General features: G+C 36.2%; 2 protein-coding genes across 2 annotated transcripts in view; both read left to right on the top strand.

Annotated features, from left to right (window-relative positions):
* FAF1 (Fas associated factor 1) overlaps positions 1-23,374 on the top strand; it is a 478,510-nt gene that overhangs the window by 162,809 nt on the left and 292,327 nt on the right. The window contains exon 5 of the mRNA XM_047728777.1: positions 17,481-17,572. Coding sequence (XP_047584733.1) covers positions 17,481-17,572 — 92 coding nt within the window. The remainder of the gene's footprint in view (positions 1-17,480; positions 17,573-23,374) is intronic.
* LOC125099302 (cytochrome b-c1 complex subunit 7-like) lies at positions 7,461-7,810 on the top strand. Its single transcript, XM_047728778.1, has one exon. The coding sequence runs from the start codon at positions 7,461-7,463 to the stop codon at positions 7,677-7,679; it is 219 nt and encodes a 72-aa protein (XP_047584734.1). The 3' UTR covers positions 7,680-7,810.

The following is a 23,374-nucleotide window of genomic DNA, read 5'->3' on the forward strand; positions in this document are numbered from 1 at the left end:
TCGAGTCCCACTTCGGGCTCCTTGCTTGGCGGGAAGCCTGCCTCTCTCTCTGCCTCTGCCTGCCACTCTGCCTGTGCGCTCTCGCTCACTCTCTCTCTCTCTCTCTCTCTGACAAAATAAAATAAAAAATCTTTATATTATTATTATTTTTTTTAAGATTTTATTTATTTATTTGACAGAGAGAGATCACAAGTAGACAGAGAGGCAGGCAGAGAGAGAGAGAGAGGGAAGCAGGCTCCCTGCCGAGCAGAGAGCCCGATGCGGGCCTCGATCCCAGGACCCTGAGATCATGACCTGAGCCGAAGGCAGCGGCTTAACCCACTGAGCCACCCAGGCGCCCAATAAAAAATCTTTAAAAAAAAAAAAAAAAAACAAGATTACTTGACCATAGAGTTGAGGATCCACTTCTGGGGTCTCTGTTCTGTTCCACTGATATATGTGTCTGTTTTTGTGCCAATACCATGCTGTCTTGAGGATCACAGCTTTGTAATATAGCTTGAAGTCAGGCATTGTGATGCCCCCAGCTTTGCTTTTCTTTTTCAGCAATCCCCTGGTGATTTGGGGTCTTTTCTGGTTCCATACAAATTTTAGGATTGTTTGTTCCAGCTCTATGAAAAGTGCCAATGGTATTTTGATAGGGATTACATTGAAAGTGCATATTGCTCTGGGCAGTATAGACATTTTCATAGTGTTTATTGTTCCAATCCTTGAGCGTGGAATGTTTTTCCATCTCTTTCTGTCATCCTCAGTTTCTTTCATAAGTGTTCTGTAGTTTCTAGAGTACAGATCCTTAACCTTTTAGGTTAGGTTTATTCCTAGGTATCTTATGGCTTTTGGAGCAATTGTAAAGGGGACTGATTCCTTGATTTCTCTTTCTTTAGTCACATTGTTAGTGTATAGAAATGCAACAGATTTCAGCACATTGATTTTGTATCCTGCCATATTGCTGAATTGCTGTATGAGTTCTAGTAATTTGGGGGTGGAGTCTTTCAGGTTTTTCACCTAAAGTATCATGTCATCTGTGAAGAGTGAGAGTTTGACTTCTTTGCCATTTTGAGTGCTTTTTATTTCTTTTTGTTGTCTGATTGCTGAGGCTAGGACTTCTAGTACTATGTTGAACAATAACGGTTAGAGTGGGCATCCCTGTTGTGTTCCTGATCTTAAGGAAAAGTTCTGAGTTTACCCCCATTGAGAATGATATTTGCTGTGGGCTTTTCATAGATGGCTCTTATGATATTGAGGTATGTTCCCTCTGTTCCTGTATTTTGAAGAGTTTTAATCAGGAAAGGATGCTGTATTCTGTCAAATGCTTTTTTTGTATCAATTGAGAGGATCATATGGTTCTTGTCTTTTCTTTTATTAGTGTGATCTATCATGTTGATTGATTTGTGGATGTTGAACCACCCTTGCATCCCAGGAATAAATTCTGCTTGGTTGCTGTGAATAACCTTTTAATGTACTGTTGGATCCTGTTGGCTAGGATCTTGTTGAGTATATTGACATCCATCAAAATCCTAGAGACGGACATAGGAGAACTAGATGTAGTAACCTCTTCGACATTGGCCAAAGGAATTTCTTTCAAGACATGTCTCTGAAGGGAAGGGAAACAAAAGTGAAAATGAACTTTTGGGAGTTCATCAAGATAAAAAGCTTTTGCACAGCAAAGGAAACAGTCAACAAAACTAAGAGGCAACCCACAGAATGGGAGAAGATATTGCAAATGGCACTGTAGATAAAGGGCTGGTATCCAAGATGTCTAAAAAAACTTATCAACCTCAACAGCCAAAAAACAAATAATCCAGTCTATAAATGGGCAGAGACTTGAACAGACACTTCTCAAAAGAAGACATTCAAAAGGCTAACAGATATATGAAAAAATGCTCAATATCACTAGCCATCAGGGAAATACAAATCAAATCCACCCTGAGATACCATCTTAGAATGGCAAAAATTAACAAGATGGGAAACAACAAGTGTTGGTGAGGATGTGGAGAAAGGGGAACCCTCTTACACTGTTGGTGGGAATGCAAGCTGGTACAGCCACTCTGGAAAACAGTATGGAGGTTCCTCAAAAAGTTAAAAATAGAGCTGCCCTACAACCCAGCAATTGCAGTACTGGGTATTTACTCCAAAGGTACAGATGTAGTGAAAAGAAGGGTCACATGCATCCCAATGTTCATAGCAGCAATGCCCACAATAGCCAAACTGTGGAAAGGGTCCAGATGTCCTTAGCAGATGAATGGATAAAGATGTCGTTCATAAGTACAATGGAATATTACTCAGCCATCAGAAAGGATGAATACCCACCATTTACATCGACCTGGATGGAACTGGAAGGTATTATGCTAAGTGAAATAAGTCAAGCAGAGAAAGACAATTATCATATGGTTTCACTTATACATGGAACATAATAGCACAGAGCACCATAGGGGAAGGGAGGGGAAAACTGTGAATGGGAAGAAATCAGAGAAGGAGACAAACCATGGGAGACTGGACTCTGGGAACCAAACTGAGGGTTCTGGAAGGGAGGGGGATGAGGGATGGAGTAGCAGATGATTAAAAAAAATGTAAATAGTGTTCACCAAATAAATAAATAATAGATAAGTATAAATAAATAAGTATAAATAAATAAATAAAAATAAAAATGCCACAATGAATAAAAAAAAGATAGTTATGTGGAAAATATTGGTTTGCTTATTTAAATAGATCAACCAAATATTGATACATGGCCTTAAGTGATATCAGTAAATCACATTTGTTAATATCACTGATCTCACAGAAAAGTATTTTAAGTAAGGGGAAGTTGTAAAGCTCATAATGACATATAAATTTTTTTAAAAATTTGGAATTTAGTTTGAAGACTCAAATTTTGTCATTGACAAAAAGTTGTCATTTGTTTTTCTTGAATTGATGGGCTTACTTTGTTCCTTTTTAAGACAATGTCAAGTCTGAATAATATGGTGTGACATCATTTGCTCAAGTAAAAATGGTGTTCTTCGAAAAACAGTTCATCTCACATTGTACATGTCCTTTGCCTCAGAACAACAATTGTACTTTAGTGTGTAGCAGACAAGCCTTAGGAGTACTTCCAGTTTCATCACACATAATATTAAAAGCACCAAGATTTAATACAAATAATAAGTTTTGTTATTTTACGGCTTTTTTTAATACAAGTATTTTACGGTTAAGGATACAATACAATGACTAGTACTTCAGCTTAACACCACTACCTTTTATTTTTTATTATTTATTTGAGAGAGAGCGAGAGTGCGGGGGAAGGGGCAGAGGGAGAAGGTGAGAGTGTCTTAAGCAGACAGTGGGCTGAGCACAGAGCCCAATGTGGGGCTTGGTCTTATAACCCTGAGATGATGACCTGAACCAAAACCAAGAGTTGGGCATTTAACTGACTGTGTCACCCAGGCATCTCTACTTTTTTTTTTTTTTTAAGATTTTATTTATTTAGAGAGAGTGCAAGTGGAGGAAGGGATAGAAGAAGAAGAGAGAGAGAGAATCTCAAGCTGACTCCTCATTGTGTGAGGAGCATGACATGGGCTCTATCTTAGTACGCTGAAATCATGACCTGAGCCAAAATCAAGTGTCAGATACTTAACTGACTGAGTCACCCAGGTGCTCCTTAGCACCACCACTTCGATTTCTGATAAAGTATCAGCAGTTTTACTTAGCGTTACTTTTGTACAGTCTCAAGAAATCTGTACTTTTGAGAATTGCTGCTTTAGATCCATCTTAAGTGTTGTAAAGGAGTCTAAAAAGGATCAACCTGATGTGTGTGAAAATTAAGGGCCTTCTAGAATAAACTTCTACATTCTTTAAAGGCAAACCACTAAATGTAAACACTTAATATGAATGGTATTTAGTCAAAAACTAGTAGATATGAGAAGCAGCCAAATGTGACTCATAACCTGAAGAAAATTTTGAAAATAGAAATACATCAGTGGCAAAAATAATAGAATTAGGAGATGAAGGTTTAAAAACAGTTGTTGTAACTATTCTTAAGAGTTTAAAGGAAGTCAAGAATGCAATGAGGAAAGAAATGAGAAATACTGAAAATTAACCAAGTAGAAATTCTGGAGTTAAGGTATAACATCTGCCCCCCCCCCAAAAAAAATTTTACCCAAAAGGGGTTATGAGGTTAGATGCTGTTGAAGAAAAGATCAAGGAATTTGAGAACATACCAATAAAAACAATGCAAAGTGAAGTACACATAGCAAATATATTTTGTATTTGTGCTTTTGCTGTGTGTAGAAGTGGGGGTGGATAGTGGAATGGAGCCTGAGTGACCCCTGGGCGCCATAGAGAGTGGTCTAATGTATCTGTGATTAAAGTTCCTGAATTAGGGGCACCTGGGTGGCTCAGTGGGTTAAAGCCTCTGCCTTCAGCTCAGGTCATGATCCCAGGGTCCTGGGATTGAGCTCCGAATCGGGCTCTCTGCTCAGTGGGGAGCCTGCTTTCCCCCCTCTCTCTCTGCCTCCCTCTCTGCCTACTTGTGATCTCTGTCTGTCAAATAAATAAATAAAATATTAAAAAAAAAAAGTTCCTGAATTAGAGGAGCTAGTTAGAAACGGGGAAATTTTAAAGAATAGCAGAAAACTACCCAAATTTCATGAAAAATATAAACTCAGAGATATAAGCAGCTTAGGAACTGAAGGGAAACCATATCAAGGTACATCATAATAAAATTGTAAATCAATAGCATAAAAAATTTGACAGTAGCAGAGGTGAGAAAACAAAGACACATTGCATATAGGGAAACGTTTAAAAATAGTGATTACAGACTTCTTATCAGAACCAGTGCAAGCCAGTGATATTTTTAAGTGCTAAAGGAATAAAATGTTAACTTAGAATGCTGTATTCAACAAAAGTATCTTTTAGAAATGAAGACTAAATGACATTTTTCACACAGACAGAAACTTCAAGAAATGTTAAAGTTTCTTAGGTTTTAAGGAAATGATAAGAGATGGAAAATCAGATCAACACAAATAAATGAAGAGCACCAGAAATTGTAAATATTTGGGAAATTTTTTTATTTTTAATTTTTAAAAAAGATTGATGTTTGAAAAGTTAAAGTAATTGCAGTATATTGTGGCATTTATGAATTATGTAGAAGTAAATGTATGAAAACACTAATACAACAGGAAAGGAAAATATAAATACACTGTTATAAGATAAGTCCTATATTATTTAAAGCAGACTATATTAAGTTAAAAGTACATATTGGGGTACCTGGGTGACTCAGTTAAAGGTCTGACTCTTGGTCTCAGCTCAGGTCTTGAACTCAGGGTCACGAGGTCAAGCCCTGTTTTGGGCTCCCCACTGGGTGTGGAGCCTACTTAAAAAAATAGATAAAAATTCAAATTGTAGGGGTGCCTGGGTGGCTCAGTGGGTTAAGCCTCTGCCTTCGGCTCAGGTCATGGTCTCAGGGTCCTGGGATCGAGTTCTGCATCGGGCTCTCAGTTCAGCAGGGAGCCTGCTTCCCCCTCTCTCTCTCTGCCTGCCTCTCTGCCTACTTGTGATCTCTCTCTCGCTGTCAAATAAATAAATAAAATCTTTTAAAAAAAATTCAAATTGTAAACCCAGGAGCAATCACTAAAATAGTGAAATGCAGATTATAGTTATTAAGCCAAGGGTTGAAATGAAAGGGAATACCTAAAAATAATAAATTCAAATAAAGGTAGAGATAATAAAACAAAAAATAAGATAGGATGAATATAAAAGCAATAAGACCATAACTATAATTAATATAAATTATCTCACATTTTTTTTTAAGATTTTATTTATTTATTTTAGAGAGAGCATACACCTGTGCCCATGCATCTGGGGAGGGGTAAGAGGGGAGGGAGAGGAAGAGGGGGAAAGACTCCCAAAGAGACTCTGCACCAAGCTGGGAACCTGACCTAGCTCATTCCCTTGACCCTGAGATCATGACTGGAATGGAAACCAAGAGTTAGAAGCTCAACTGACTGAGCCACCCAGGTGTCCCTGTCTCACATTCTTACCAGGAAGTAGAAATTGTGAGACTGGATAAAAAAGGAAAAATGAAATATGTATGTACAAGAAACCTACTTTAAGTATAATATTAAAATGTATATAGGAAAATGCTAATCAGTATATGAAATGTTAGTTACATTTTATTATGTTGATATTAAATGAAGTAGACTTCTGGACAAGGAATATTATTAAGGCCAAATGGAGACATTTTGTGATGAACATGGCAACTCAGCACAATCATCACAAAGACATAGTATCATGAATATGCACATATCTAATAACAGAGTTTGAAAGTATATGAAACAAAACCTGATAGAACTGATATGAAAAATGGACAAATCCACAGTGGTAATCGGAGATTACAGCATTCCTTTCTAATAGTAAATATTCAGAACAACAGCAGATATGAACAACATATCAACCAATTTGATTTGAAGTGTTGTAGACACCTCATAACCACAGCAAAATACATATTCTTTTCATGTGCAGTTGGTACATTCATTAAGGCAGAAAATATACTCAGCCATAAAACAACTCACTAAAAGTTTATAAAAATCATGTGATGTGTGTTCTCTGACCAGTAGTAGAATTAATAGAAATCAAGAGTCTGGAAAATCCTGATATATTTGGAAATTAAATAATTTAATTTAAATTAAAAATTTAATATTTTTAAATAAACCCATAGGTCGAAGAAGGAATCACAAAAGAAATTAGAAAATATGTTGAACTGAATTAAGATGGAAACATGGCATATCAACATTTGTTTGATGCTGACAAATTGGTATTGAGTGGGAAATTTGTAGTTCAAATGCTTAATTACAAAAGAAGAAAGTTCTAGCAGCAATGTTCAGCCCTTCTACTAAGAAATAGGAAAAGTGTCCCCTCCCCTCCTTCCACTTACAGCAACAGGATTTCCCTTCACTCCTAAAACAGCTAAATAAACCACCCAAAAGGCTTAGAAGGAATACTATTAGGAATATTGTCTGTGCTCACATGCTGAATTGGAAAACCTCAAGGCTTTTGCATTGGTATCAGGGAATAATTAGCATTAGGTTAAATACTACTTGGATGATACTCACTGACATCTTAGTAGCAAGACCCAAGCACATTGAACTGTTTCCAAGTTACTTACCTGTATTTTAGAACAAAGCCCAAGAATATTTATGAGAATAAAAAAGTATTCATTGCCCATCAAAGCAAAATTCACAATGTCTGGCATCCAATAAAAATTGCCAGGCATTCAAAGATGCAGAAAAACCTGGCCCATAATGAGGAGAGTAATTAAAAACAGCTCAGAACTGACATAGATTTTGGAATTAGCAGGTACGGACATTAAAATGGTTTTTTAACTCTCTTACACTTACATTTAAAAGAGAGCGGAAAAGTGTCAAAAATGTGAGCAGGCTTGTGGTTGCCTGTGGTGGCAGAGTTCAATAAGCTGGGGTTAATGCAAGATGATATATGAGAATGATAATGTGAAAGAGGCCATAAGAAGGGTTCTTGGGAACCTTTATAACGACAGGATGTTTCGCATTAAGAGAATACTAGGCCTGACTATGAGGCAGCAGATTTTGCCTAAAGAGCAGTGGACAGAATATGAAGAGGATAAATTCTACCTTGAACCATATCTGAAAGAAGTTATTTGGGGAAGAAAGAGATGGGCAAAGAAATAATCATGGAATTAAAATCTGTGGTAGCAGCTGTCCTACAAATATTTTTAAAAAGTTGAGTAAACATGAAATGTACAATTTAGAACTATTTAAGCTGCAAGTGTATTACTTTAAATAAATGTCTATTATAATTATAAAAAATATAAAAATAAAAAAGAGGAAAGATTTAAAATAAGTCATTGGAAATATTAAAATGACCCAAACTGAGTGTCTAGAGATGAAGACCATGATGTCTGAGATGAAAAATTTTACCAGGTGGGATTAACAGATTAGAGAGTGAAGAAGAAAAGATTAGTAAATTTGAAGGCATCACAATAGAAACCACTTTAGAAAAGAGTGACAGTTTCCTACAAAGTTATTATACAATGGCCTTTCCTCTTCTAAGTATTTACCCAAGAGAAATGAAAGCATGTCTATCAAAACTATATACACTGTTGTTTTTGGCAATTTATTTGTAAAAGCACTAAACGTAGATAACTCCAAATACCCATAAACCAGTGGGTGGATAAACACATTGTTGTGTATCTATATAATGTAATAATACTTAGTGATAAAAGTCTTGTTACACACAACCATGTGAGAGAATCTCAGACTTTTTTGAGTGAAAGAAGCCAGATTTAAAAAGTATATTATGCAATTCCATTTATAGAAAATCTTAGTTAATGCTAACTAAACCATATAGTTACAGAAATTAAATCAGCAGTTCTCTGGGAATGAAGTAAGGAGAGTATAGAGGAATTACCAAGGGGCATAAAAAACCATGGGGGGGGGGAGTAGTGGATAAATTTACAACCTTTTTTTTTTTTTTCTTAAGATTTTATTTATTTGACTGAGAGAGATACAGCAAGAGAGGGAACACAAACAAGGGGAGTGGGAGAGGGAGAAGCAGGCTTCCAGGTGAGCAGGGAGCCTGATGCAGGGCTCGACCCAAGCCGAAGGCAGAGGCTTAACAACAGAGCCACCCAGGTGCCCCTAAATTTATAATCTTGATTATGATGAATTTCACTTTTTGGATGTATTTGTCAAAACTTATGAGATTGTAGATTTTAAATATGTGCAGTTTATTTCCTGCCAATTATAATGACAGTATTAATTTTTGTTTAAAAAGAGCAAATAAGGGGTGCCTGGGTGGCTCAGTGGGTTCAGTGCCTTCAGCTCAGGTCATTATCCCAGGGTCCTGGGATTGAGCCCCGCATCGGGCTTTCTGCTGAGTGGGGAGCCTGCTTCTTCCTCTCTCTCTCTCTCTTTCTCTGCCTGCCTCTCTGCCTACTTGTGATCTCTGTCTGTCAAATAAATAAATAAATAATCTTTTTTAAAAAAAAAGAGAGCAAATAAAGTAACTATAAAAGGAAGCAAATTATGTATGTGTATACACACAAGCAGAAATCTATAAAGCAGAAAATGGATAAATAGTAGAGAAAATGAACAAAATATATAAAACTTACAGCTTTTTTTGAGAAGATGAATAAAATGGATAATTCACATGCTACTGTGCATAAGAACAAAAGAAAGAAAGCACAAGTTGTTCGTATTGGAAATGAAAGGAACCTATAGACATTAAATGGGCTATAAGGCAACATCAAGAGCAAATTTATGCCAGTAAATTTAAAAGATACATCAAACTTTAAGTAGCTATAAAGGTTATTTTAAAGGTACAAAATATAGCCAACAGAAGAAAAAATAAAAAATCTGAGTAGGTGTGTATCCAGTATATAAATTGAGTTGATAATCAAAAACATTCCCCAAAAGCAAACCCAATATTATATGTCTTCACTGGTAAAGTCTATCTAATATTAAAGGAAGAAATACTGGCAATCATTCATAAATAGAGAAAGGAGAAAGTATTTCTTAATTCATTTCATGAAATCAGCATTACTTTAATAGTAAAACCAGGCGAAGACATTACAGGAAAAGAAAGCTACAGACCAATATATTTTTTTAAATTTTTAAATTTCTTTTCAGCATAACAGTATTCATTGTTTTTGCACCACACCCAGTGCTCCATGCAATCCGTGCCCTCTCTAATACCCACCACCTGGTTCCCCCAACCTCCTACCCCCCGCCCCTTCAAAACCCTCAGATTGTTTTTCAGAGTCCATAGTCTCTCATGGTTCCCCTCCCCTTCCAATTTCCCTCAACTCCCTTCTCCTCTCCATCTCTCCATCTCCCCATGTCCTCCATGTTATTTGTTATGCTCCACAAATAAGTGAAACCATATGATAATTGACTCTCTCTGCTTGACTTAGTTCACTCAGCATAATCTCTTCCAGTCCCGTCCATGTTGCTACAAAAGTTGGGTATTCATCCTTTCTGATGGAGGCATAATTCTCCATAGTGTATATGGACCACATCTTCCTTATCCATTCGTCCGTTGAAGGGCATCTTGGTTCTTTCCACAGTTTGGCGACCGTGGCCATTGCTGCTATAAACATTGGGGTACAGATGGCCCTTCTTTTCACTACATCTGTATCTTTGGGGTAAATACCCAGTAGTGCAATTGCAGGGCCATAGGGAAGCTCTATTTTTAATTTCTTAAGGAATCTCCACACTGTTTTCCAAAGTGGCTGCACCAACTTGCCTTCCCACCAACAGTGTAAGAGGGTTCCCCTTTCTCCACGTCCTCTTCAACACATGTTGTTTCCTGTCTTGCTAATTTTGGCTGTTCTAACTGGTGTAAGGTGGTATCTCAATGTGGTTTTAATTTGAATCTCCCTGATGGCTAGTAATGATGAACATTTTTTCATGTGTCTGATAGCCATTTGTATGTCTTCATTGGAGAAGTGTCTGTTCATATCTTCTGCCCATTTTTTTAATATGATTGTTTTGTGTGTGTTGAGTTTGAGGAGTTCTTTATAGATCCTGGATATCAACCTTTTGTCTGTACTGTCATTTGCAAATATCTTCTCCCATTCCGTGGGTTGCCTCTTTGTTTTGTTGACTGTTTCCTTTGTTGTGCAGAAGCTTTTGATCTTGATGAAGTCCCAAAAGTTCATTTTCGCTTTTGTTTCCTTTGCCTTTGGAGACATATCTTGAAAGAAGTTGCTGTGGCTGATATTGAAGAGGTTACTGCGTATGTTCTCCTCTAGGATTCTGATGGATTCCTGTCTCACGTTGAGGTCCTTTATCCATTTCGAGTTTATCTTTGTGTACAGTGTAAGAGAATCAGACCAATATTTCTTAAAATTATAGAGGCAAAAAAGTTCTTTACAAAATATTTGCAGGTTGGGGTGCCTGGGTGGCTCAGTTGGTTAAGGTCCGACTCTTGATTTTGGCTCAGGTCATGATCTCCGTTTCATGAGATCAAGCCCCAAGTTGGGCTCTGTGCTCAGCATAAGGCTTGCTTGTCTTTCTCTGTCTGCCCCTGACCCCGCTCTTGAGCTGTCTTGCTCACATGCTCTCAAATAAATAAATAAAATCTTTAAAAAATATTTGCAAGTTAAATTTAGTAAAATACAATAAAATACATACATAGGTATATAATATACCTCATGGTCAAGTGAGTTTATCCAGGAATGTAAAGCTTGCTTAACAGCTTATAATTTATTTTTGTAATTCACGATATTAGAATAATAAGTGAGAAAATTCATTTGATCATTTCAGTAGGTGGAAGAAAAAGCACTCAACACCCATTCATGTTGAAAAATTAAAGAAAAAAAAACAACTAACAACTAGTAAGAATAGAGGGATACTTTGTCAACCTCATAAAACACATTGCTGAAGAACATACAACTAATATAATACTTGATAATTAAAGACCAAATTCTTCCCTCCTAAGATTAAGAACAATGCAAGGTCCACTTGTAACACATCTATTCAGTGCTTTATAGAAGATATGCATTATCCATGAAGCACACAAAAAGATGATCAGTGTCATTAGTTATTATTAATCATCAGAGAATATAAATTAAAGCCACATTTAGAAACCATAGCCACCGGAATGGCTAAAATTAAAAGGACAGAAAATTCTTTTTGTTGATAGTGATATGCAGCCATTGGAACCTTGGTGGAATTCATAATGGTGTAATCACTTGGGAAAACAGTTTGGCAGTTTTTAAAATAAAGTTAACCATACAGTCTAGCAATTCCGTTCTTAGGTATTTGTTTAAGAGAAATCAACACATATTTACAAAAGGTTTACACAGTGTTCATCGTAGCTTTATTTGCACTAGGGAAAAAATATAAACACTGCAGATGTTCATCAGCTGGAGAATGTATAAACAAATACTGCAATATCCATATGTATTTTATTTGTTGCTGTGTAACAAATGACTCAAAATTTAGCTGGCTAAGAAAATTTATTATCTCACCATTTGTGTAGATAAGGAATCCAGGTGTGGCTTAGCTAGGCCGCAATCAGTATGTCATCTCAAGGCTCATCTCAGGGAAATATAATCTTTTGAGATCATTGATGTGGTCGCTGACAGATTCATTTCCATGTGGGCTATTGAACCAAGAGACTCAGCTCTTCACTCAGTCTTGGTTGGAGGCTGCCCTCTATTCCTTACTATGTTTGCCTCTCTCTATACTAGTTTGCTTTCATCAGAGAGAACAAATAAAGGGCAAGAGAGAGAGTGTAGCAAGATGGAAACCATAGTCTTAAAACCTGTCTCAGTAGTCATATCCCATCACCATTATTATATTTGCTTCATTGAAGTAACTGGGACCAAGTAACTTGGTACACACTCATGGGAGAGGGAATTACAAAGGGCATGAATACCATAAGGGTGGGGAACATTGGAAGCCATTTCAGAAGCTGCCTACCTTACAATGTAATGAAATACTACTAAATAATGAAAAATAAACTTATTAGTACACCCAACAGTGTAGCTGAATGTCAAAAACATTAAGTAGAGCAAAAGAACCCAGGCATAAAAGATAACAGAACTAATCTTTAGAGTGAGAAGGAAAGTCAGTGGTTGGGTGAGAGAAGTTTTTTGTTTCAAAGAGGTATGAGTATCTTTTTGTGATATAGGAAATGTCCTTTATCCTAATTGTGGTAGTGGTTACAGTGGTGTATATATTGTCAAAATTCATGAGTGAATTTTATTATTTGTATATCATACACACACACACACACACACACATATGTATATCATAATCTGAGTTGGGTTTTTTTGAAAGTATGCTACTGGACTCAGTGGACTCTTTTACAAAAGTCTTTTTGTAGTTTTACTGAGATATAATTGATATGCAGCACTGTATACTTTTGAAGTGTATAGCATAATGACTTGACTTACATGTATCGTAAAGTGATTACCACAATAAGTTTAACATCCATCATCGTATGTAAATACACAAAAAAGGGGGGTTCCTCCCTGTACTGGGAACTCCAAGGATTTACTCTCTTAACAATGGCATTTATCTGTTTATTTATTTATCTTAATTCCCAAAGATTTAATATTAACAAAAATAACGATTTGTGGGGCGCCTGGGTGGCTCAGTGGGTTAAGCCTCTGCCTTCAGCTCAGGTCATGATCTCAGGGTCCTGGTATCGAGCCCCACATCAGGCTCTCTGCTCAGCAGGGACCCAGCTTCTTCCTCTCTCTCTGCCTGCCTTTCTGCCTGCTGGTGAACTCTGTCAAATAAATTAATTAATTAAAAAAATGATTTGTTTTCTACCATTTTCTTTTAGGATGAAAACAAAAATCACTGAACAAAAAATAGTTTTCCATTATCCAGTAAATGCACATGCCTTACAAAAAAGTAATTTTAGAAGTTTATTCTAATAATCCCTGCTAAGGTGGAGGGATTACCTGAAGGAAAAGAAATCCTAGGTGTGGAGGTTTCTCTAAATAAGGGCATGTTTCTTAAAATGACCCCCATGAACACCAAGATCCTTGGGGAGATCAATTTTTTTTTTCACTTTATTTCAAATTCCCCCACTGAAGTTTCAGCAACTTTAAAATATACCGCATAGGGGCACCTGGGTGGCTCAGTGGGTTAAAGCCTCTGCCTTCGGCTCAGGTCATGATCCCAGGGTCCTGGGATCGAGCCCCGTATCAGGCTCTCTGCTCAGCGGGGAGCCTGCTTCCTGCTCTCTCTCTCTGCCTGCCTCTCCGCCTACTGTGATCTCTGTCTGTCAAATAAATAAATAAAATCTTTAAAAAAAAATATACCGCATAGTAGTGTTAACTGTAGTCTTCATGTTATATATTATAGCCCCAGCGCTTATTATAACTGGAAGTTGTACCTGTTGAACACCTTCATCCAATTCCCAACTCCACTTCTGGTTACTACAAATCTGATCTCTTTCTGTGTGTTGTTTCTTCTTCTTCTTCTTCTTCTTCTTCTTCTTCTTCTTCTTCTTCTTCTTCTTCTTCTTCTTCTTGTTTTAGATCCATATGTAAGTGAGATATATAGTACTTGTCTTTCTATATCTGACTTCTTACACTTAGAATAATGCCCTCAGGGTCTGTTCATGTTATAAAAAATGTCAGGATTTCTTTCTTTTTTATGTCTAAATAATATTGAAATGTATACATACATCACAACTTCTTTATTCATTCATCCATCATTGGACAATTAGGTTGCTTCAGTATTTTGGCTATTGTAGATAATGCTGCTTTGAACATGGGGGTGTAGATATCTCTTTGATACAGTGTTTTTGTTTCCTTTGGATATATTGCTGGATGATATGGTAGTTCTGTTTTTAATTTTTTGAGAACCCTCCATGCTGTTATCTCTAGTGCTTGTACTAATTTACAATTCTACCAGCAGTGCACAAGGGTTCCCTTTTCTCCAATCATTGTAGAATTTGTTATTGTTCGTCTTTTTGATAGAAGCCATTCTAATAGGCAAGAGGTGATATCTCATGGTGGTTTTGACTTGCATTTCCCTAATAATTAGTGATGCTGAGCATCTTTTCACTTACCTGTTGGCCATTTGTATATCTTTTTTGGAAAAGTATCTGTTCAGGTCCTTTGCCTATTTTTTTAAAAAGATTTGTTTTATTTATTTTAGAGAGTGAGAAAGAACAAGGGGAGGGACAGAGAAGAGGGAGAGAATCCTTAAGCAGACTTCCCACTGAGTGTGGAGCCTAACACAGGGCTTGATCCCAGAACCCTGAGATCATGACCTGAGCTGAAACCAAGAGCTGGATGCTTAACCAACTGAGCTACCCAGACACTCTTGCCCGTTTTTAATTTTTTAATTGGATTGTGTGTGTGTGTGTGTGTTGGTATTGTGTTGTGAGTTGTTTATATATTTTGGATATTGACTCCCTATCACATATATGGTTTGCAAGTTCAGTGAACTGCTCTTAATGACATCTGCATATCTGCACATTTTTCTAAGTGACATACTAGGGTGCTATAGTGGCAGTGCCATTTTGTGTTAAGATCTTTGGTGTCCGAAAGACCCAGATACACATACTGGCTCTGAAACTTGCTTCATTCTAGTACTTCATTGACCTAAATTATTTTGGATATCCCTAAAACAATAATTACTGTTTATTTAGAATCTATTCTGGCCAAATACTATGCTAGACATTTATGTGTGTATTACCTAAGTTAATACAAATCAAAATAATCAACATTTTTTGAAACACACACTAATACAAAATATTTCCATGTCTTATGTGATTTAATGCAGAAACCCAATTAAGTGTTGGTACTATAATTATCCCTACTTTACAAAAGAAGAAATTGAGACCAACAGAATAAATTTTTAAAATATGAGGAACTCAGGGTGCTGTCAAGATTCTGGTTTTGTTTTCCATTCTTCTCTACCCGTGGAATTAAACTTTTTATATGTTATCCAAGCTTGTTGCAAAGAGTAACTGCAACTTCAACTTAAAATCTATTTTTGTTTTTTTCTTTAAGAAACTTCTGTTAGGTTATGAATGCTAAGGGTATCTCCAGGAGTCTAAGTAGAAAGTGTCAGGTGAAGGTCAGTTTCTAAGAGGAAAGCACTGGGCGGAATTGAAAGAGCATAAGCTCAGTTCTAGACAAGGACAGCTCTAGAAATATTAACCTTAGCCATAAATGAAAAGTAAATGTTTATATGTATTTGATATAAAAAGTATGGCTCATTTTCCTACCATTTCCATAAATTCTTTGTCAGCAGTGACATTTTCAAAGTCTACAGTTGATAAAGGTTTGTGCTTGTAAAATATATTATGACATTTAGTCACTATCAAAAGTGCCCAGATAGGAATTTTCTTTGGGGAAGTAAGACTTTGTCACTAAGGCCATGAAGCATTTAATTATAGCACTGTTTACTTTGCCAACTGTATTTCCATAGTACTATGTAGCGTAAGTTTTTTCCCCCTTCGTTCGTCAGCATGGAATATTTTTTCTCTTTTAATATATAACATAATCAGGTTTTTCAATATTCAGTCACTTACTATAAATGGGGTTGAGTTATGTGTTAATCTGAAAGTATAGACTAGGGGTGTGTGGGTGACTCAGTCAGTTAAATGTCCAACTTTTGATTTCAGCTCAGGTCATGATCTCAGGGTTGTGAGTTTGAGCCCACATGGAGTTCCATGCTGGATGTGAAGCCTGCTTAAGATTCTTTCCCCCTCCATTTGCCCCTTTCCCTGCTCATGCACTCTCACTCTCTCTCTCCAAAAATAAAGTATGAAAAAGTATACTTTTAAAAATACACTTTTTTAAAAAATTTTTTACTTATTTTATTTTTTTTTAAGATTTTATTTGTTTATTTGACAGACGGAGATCACAGAGAAGCAGGCAGAGAGAGAGGAGGAAGCAGGCTCCCTGTGGAGCAGAGAGCCCGATGAGGGGCTTGATCCCAGGATGCTGGGATCATGACCTGAGCCGAAGGCAGAGGCTTTAACCCACTGAGCCACCCAGGCGCCCCTAAAAATACACTTTTTAAAAAAAAAGTATAGACTAGCAACAACCTAATAAAAGTAAATATATGCAATGCTTGTATATTCTGATTCAACAATCTGCTTAATATACTGTAGTTATAGAAATTAGCTGATTAATTTATTAGTAGACTTGATTCCTGAAAAACAATTTGTGGAACACTGGGAAAATTTTGATTCCTCACTGTTTTTCATTAGCATTGTGTTCATTTTTGCCTTTTTTACCTTTAAGTCTTTTGTCTTCATTGAATAGAATAACTTTTGGTGTGCACTCCTTCATGACCCAGTTATCCTTCAATCTGGGTTTAAATCTCATCTCTCTCATAAAGCCTTCTCTGCTTAATCCAACACAATTTTTTTTTCTTTTCTGAAATTCTGTTGCTTTTCTCTTTAATGTAATTTAAATTGTCTTCTAGATTATATACATTGACTTTATTTTTTCAGCTGCTTTCATGGATGTTATTTCCTTTTATCCTTAGACCCTGGAAATAGTTAAGAAAGGCAATATTATTCATTTTATGATACAAAAACTAAGAATAGGTATTTATTTCTTGAAGATAAGACTTCAGCCCAAATCTTCATTCTAAAATCTGCTTTGCTTATACTGTATCACTTCAAGTTTTATACTTTACCTGCTATTCCTACCACATGCTGAGCACATAGTGGTATTTTCAGTTGATTGGTTTAAAGTTAAGTTGTTTCTAATCAAACTGTTATCTATTTCTTTAAAGAGCTCTGCAGTTAATTAACTAATTAATTCTAGAGTCTTTTGTCATAATTAATCTTGAAGCCTGAGTTCTTCAAAGGGGCAACATTTGTTTAGGATTTAAAGTTTGGACTATGGAAATTATTCTTATTTATTTATCAAATGTCATTGTGTACCATATGCCTGATATTATTGATAGCCCTGGATATGGACAAATGTTGATTGAATTATTTTGTTAGTAATATTCAGTCTTTTCTTATTTATGCAGGAGAGATTAAACAGATTCTAGAAAATGAACTTCAGATACCTGTGTCTAAAATGCTGTTGAAAGGCTGGAAGACCGGAGATGTGGAAGACAGTGTGAGTTTCTTAATTGCCTAGAAATAAAAGGAAATTAAGTCATGCAATTGACTAAATGATATATAAAAATTGGTTTTTATTAGTTTTCTTACATATGACAGAAGTAGATTTTGGTAATAGCAACTTAGTTTATGGAATCAGCAAATAGTGTTGTTCAAGTTAAAACATTTTCATGGTAAACCAACAGTAGTTTTGAATGAGTTAGGTATGTAATTGAAAACACTGTATGGCATGTTTTTCCTGTTTCTGTTATTTAGGAGTTAGTTTGGCACTCTTTTATGAGAGCTTTTACTTTTTTATCAAACCTCATAGGGTGTCAGTAAGTACCCTGGAATAATTTACTGAACAATTACTTACTGGCCTGCAAGAAGTCATGCACAATGTATACATGTGTGCCAAATATTGCTTATGGAACAAAGATAATAATAAGACATTTTTTTAAACTTGGAAAATTTAATGATAAGAATCTTTGTTTACTTGGGTAATGGCCAGTGCATGGAATGAATTGTACTTTAAGAATTTTCATAAAGTGTTGCAATTTTAAGGCAGTAGTTGCTGTTCTTAAGAACCCAGTAGCAGCTTCAGGTATTAAATATTTCACACACTCTTTTTTTGTCTGACAGAGAGAGTAGGGAGGGATTGAAAGAAATTAATTAACTCTAGAGTTTTAGATGTTTAAAGTGCAAATAATAAATCCTTTCATAGTTATTAACTTGATATTTCAGTATCTAGGCATAAACCTATAATGTTCAACTTTTGGTTCAGTTCTTTGTCAATGACTTCTGGTAGACATTGTGCCTATAAATATGTATACATGAATTCATTTGGTATGTGGAGGTGTTTGGAGTATTTAAGTAAGATATTTATATGAATTTCACATTAGCAAGATATTTATAAATTTAGATACAAATTAGTGGTGTATAGCAGACTTTCTTTTTTTTTTTTTTTTAAAGATTTTATTTATTTATTTGACAGACAGAGATCACAAGTAGACAGAGGCAGGCAGAGAGAGAGAGAGGGAAGCAGGCTCCCTGCTGAGCAGAGAGCCCGATGCGGGACTCGATCCCAGAACCCTGAGATCATGACCTGAGCCGAAGGCAGCGGCTTAACCCACTGAGCCACCCAGGCGCCCCTATAGCAGACTTTCTTCATGGAACCAGGTTGTAAATATTTTAGGCTTTGTGGGCAATACAGTCTCCATTGCAGCTACTCAGTTCTGCTGTTGTAGTGTGAAAGGAACCATAGGCAATATGTGAAAGAGTGAGCCATGACTGTGTTCCAATACATCTTTATTTATGGACATAGAAATTTGAATTTTATGTAATTTCACATATCATGAACTACTCTTCTTTTGATCCCCCCCCCCATTTAAAGATGTGAAAATCATCCTTAACTTCTTAGGCCATATAAAAGTAGGCAACGGGATATATTTGTCCCATAGGCATAGTTGTTGACCCCTGGTGCTACTGTAATTGAAACATAGGTTTAAAAATAAAAAGAAATGCTACCTGAGTAAATCAACAACCTCGGTAGAAATAAAACACTAAAATGCATTAATTTATATGGCTGTATCATTTATTTGTTCATTTATTGAGAAATTTATGGATATGCATCTGTTGCACGTGGCATTTTCAGTAGTTTGTGTAGAGAAAGGCAGTTATTTTGAAAATGTTCTTAAAGCAGTCTGTTCTAATATTTGAACATAGTCTTTTGTTCCTGACAATATCTTCAGGTACTTATTTCTGTCTACTCTTTTCCTAAGGTGATTTCTGCTCTTCCTATGCCATTAATTTTCTGATTGCTCCCAAATTTATATTTCCAGGTTATACTTCTGTGAATTCATGTATCCAAATTGATAATTCACTTTGTACTTGCATACCTTATGATATCTCTAAGTTAGCATGTTTAAAATGGAGCTCTTGGTTTTTCTTTCCATGCTATGTCTCTACCAGTTACCCCCCAATAAACAGCAGCACTATATAGACACTGCTGAATCAAAAAATATGGGCATCCAGTCTTTTCCCATTTCAAACAACACCTAATCCTGTGGTAAGTCCTATAGCTTCTGTCTCCAAAATATATTTCAACTCTGATCACTTTTCAGTGTTTTTATTGAGCTGCCTAGGCCATTAGCATCTTTTGCCCAGACCAGTGTAATAGCTTCATCATTGTTTTTCCAGCTTCCTTTCCTGGGTTCTTCCTTACATTATCCACAGGGCAGCCAGAATGATCTTTTAAGAACATAAATTGAATTATATCACTCTCCTGTTAAAACAGTTTTTTATTGCACTTTGGATAAAATTCATGCTACTCACCACAGTTCAAAAGGCATTATATTATTTACCCAATGTTCACCTCTACGACCTCATCTTCAGCCTTTCTTATCGTCACGTGCCATGATGCAGCCATAGAAACCCCCTTTTAATTCTTCTATTAGACCCAAGCACTTTATATCTTTACCTGGAGTAAGCATTTATCAGTAATCCAACAATTAAAATAATGAAAGATAGAAAGGTAAAAAATAATTTTCCTATGTGTATATGCATGTGTTTTATTTGCATATTAACTATGTAGAGGTAACACAGAACACTTTCAAAGGACTTATACATATTTGACATAAAGATTTGGAACTTAGAGGTGAAGTTATGAGTAATTGCCTATTACAGTTGTTTTTTTTTAAAGATTTTATTTATTTATTTGACAGAGATCACAAGTATTCAGAGAGGCAGGCAGAGAGAGGGGGAAGCAGGCTCTCTGCTGAGCCGAGAGCCTGATGAGGGGCTCAATCCCAGGACCCTGAGATCATGACCTGAGCCAAAGGCAGAGGCTTTAACCCACTGAGCCACCTAGGCACCCCTTATTACAGTGTTTTTGCAGACCATTGGTTACAAACCATTAATGGGTTGTGAAGTGAGTTGAGTGGGCTGTAGTCAGCATTAAAAAAAATAAATAGAAGATGTCAAGAGTATATTACAAGTAGTAACGGTATTTTTATTTAGCATGTAGCTAATATTAGTCTAATGAAGTCCCAGTGTCCATGGAGTAAGGCTGTATACTTAGTAAGATGGACCTTCTTGTGGAGGGATCAAGAATGAGTTCTTCATGCTTTATGCTTGGGTAACATCAGACCTCTGTCTCTACTTCCATCTGCAGGGTTAAGAGAGATTCCTACATTTACTCCACTTGCTTTCCAACACTTTCAGCCTTAACATTATTGTTTGATTAAACCAGGACTAATTTTATTACATCTTTTCTCCCTGTTTATGCCAGTCACTTCAAGGAGTCTAAGATTCTCATATCATCCCTCACTCAGATTTCTGTAGTTTCTGCTTAGGTAGTATCTATCTCTGTCCTTTTTGTTTACAATACCTGAAACCTATTTGCTGTTCCCTATGGAACTAATTTTATCATTAGCCAAATTCCTTCTGTTGTCAACCTCTTCCCTGAATTTCTTTCACCATCTTCCTCTGACTGAAACCTGCCTTCCTGAGGACATTGTTTCACTATAGCCTTCTCAGTGTTAACTGCTTTTCTTTAGCAGCCATCATACTACTAGATTATCTGGTACAATATGTGTCCTTATTGTACTTCACTTCCACTTCCAGACCTTTTGTAGTCCTTCCTCTCAAAAAATCTTCAGTGTTGAATTTCTTGTTAAAAGGTCATTACCTACTTATTGAGGTTATCTCCCCTATTTCCTGATGATTTTAAGGTCCTGTTGTATAATTGTTCTCTGTCTTAATTCTTAGTAATTTACTCTTTATAAGTGGTTCTTCAGTACCTTGGCCTCTTAGTTATTTGAATTTCTTTCCTACAGAAATCTTTTCCTCTACCCTGCATCAGCTATAACTTCCCCTGGTCCTATTATTTAATTATGATTCTCAAATCTTAATTTCAGGCTTCTATTTTCTGCCTACCGTCTCTTGTCTTTCTAGCTCATTTTCTTTGGTACTTTCACTCCAGCAATCTTTCCACACTACTTAGGCCTCTGGTCCATTGTTTCTATATCTGTTCATGATCATTACCAACTTCATGTCCTCTCTTCCTTCCTTAGAGTGAATTAAATCCCACAATTAATCATTATAATCACTGTCTTGCATATAGTCTCAACCCTTTATGGATCCTGTATGACAAAAATTCTTATTTTCAATAAATTCAACTCCATCTATTCTGTACCTTATGGCTGAATATGGCTGCAGGCAAACAAAATCATGGTATTGGTGTATCTTTAAATTCATGATCATGATCTTTAGAGAGTCTCTTAATGTTGCTAGGCAATCACAGTAAATTTACCTGGATTATCCACACTCCTAAATGGTTTTTTTATACTTGTCCTTTCCTTAGACCTTTAAAGCACTTCTCCTTTATTCTCACTCTCAGCTTGACTACTTGTTTTGTTTCACTCACAAAACAAAAGCAATACAAGAAAATTTCTATAAGCTCCCAGCTTCGTCTCTGTTTACTTACCTGCATCTTACACACATGCTCTTTTGTTACTCTAGATGGCCTGACCAGTCTCCTTTCAAAAACCATGCCTCCATGTTTGCTTTGGATTACATTCTCTGTCTCTTCTGGCCTATTCAAGGACTTCACTCTTAATTCTTCTATGTGTTTCCTGTATCATCAATGTTTTCCTCTAGTAGGTCATTATCTCTAATAGAATGTAACCATAAAATGATGTTCTTTCTTCCATTTTTCTCTTGATCCCACTTCCCCTTCCAACAGTTGCTCCATTTCTTTAGTCCCCTTGATAACAAAACTTCCCCCAAAGGCGTGTTTATATTTCTTGTCTCTTTTTCTCCCCAGACCTCCTGAGCCCAGGCTAGGCAGAGAATTGTTAGTGCTCTTGTCAAAGTACTAGTGAAGTGATCACATAACTAAATTCAATGGTGATCTTTTCCAGTGTAATGATTTTTAAGTGCATGTATATGTGCAGTTTTATATCTTTAATTGATATCTCCACCTCAGACCTGTTCCCTAAATTCCAGATTGATATATCCAGCTGCTTGTCTTTTTCACTTAAATGCCTAATACACATTGCAAACTTACGTGCCCAAAATGGAAGTCCTCACCTTCAGTCTTTCCCGTTTCAATTGATAGTAACTTCATCCTTCCAGTTGTTCAGTCTAAAATCTTTAGGGTCAAATAAATAAATAAATAAATAAATAAAAATAAAATTTTTAGGGTCATTACTGACTCCTTTCTGTCATAACCCGTATTCAGTCAGTGCGTCAAGAAATGCTTTTGGCACTATCTTCAAAATATATCCAGAATCTAGCTATTTTGTATCACTTCTACTATCACACTGACATAAGCCATTATCACCCTTATCTTCATAAATTCCATTAGCCTTCTGTGTGTTTCTACCCTCCACTGCTAACCCCTTCCCATCTGTTTTCAACATAGCTGACAAAGAAATTCTTTTTAAATGTGAATCTGATCATGTCACTCCAGTAGTTTCCTGTTTCATTCAGAGTAAAAGTCAAAGACCATAGCTCAACACATTTCCTATCCCTACTGTGACTGTTCTCTCTCTGACTTATCTCTACCAGTGTTCATTTGACTTCTTGTTACATTGGACATCAAGTTACATTGGACTTCTTGTTATTCATTAAGCATCTTGTGGTGTTTTCTTTGCCTGAAATATTGTTTTTCTGTATTTTCTCATGATTTGTTTCATCACCCTTTTACATTTTTGCTCAGTTTTCACATTCTCCAAGTGAGCTCCACCCTGATCATCCAGTTTAAAATCACAAAACTTCCTAACCCCATATTCCTTACCCTCCTTCCCTGATCTGTCTT

The sequence above is a fragment of the Lutra lutra genome, chromosome 4 (assembly GCF_902655055.1).
Source record: "Lutra lutra chromosome 4, mLutLut1.2, whole genome shotgun sequence".
Classification (NCBI taxonomy): Eukaryota; Metazoa; Chordata; class Mammalia; order Carnivora; family Mustelidae; genus Lutra; species Lutra lutra.

What these genes read in the sequence shown, in the direction of transcription:
- LOC125099302 (XM_047728778.1), top strand. Translation starts at nt 7,461, where the DNA reads ATGATATATGAGAATGATAATGTGAAAGAGGCCATAAGAAGGGTTCTT.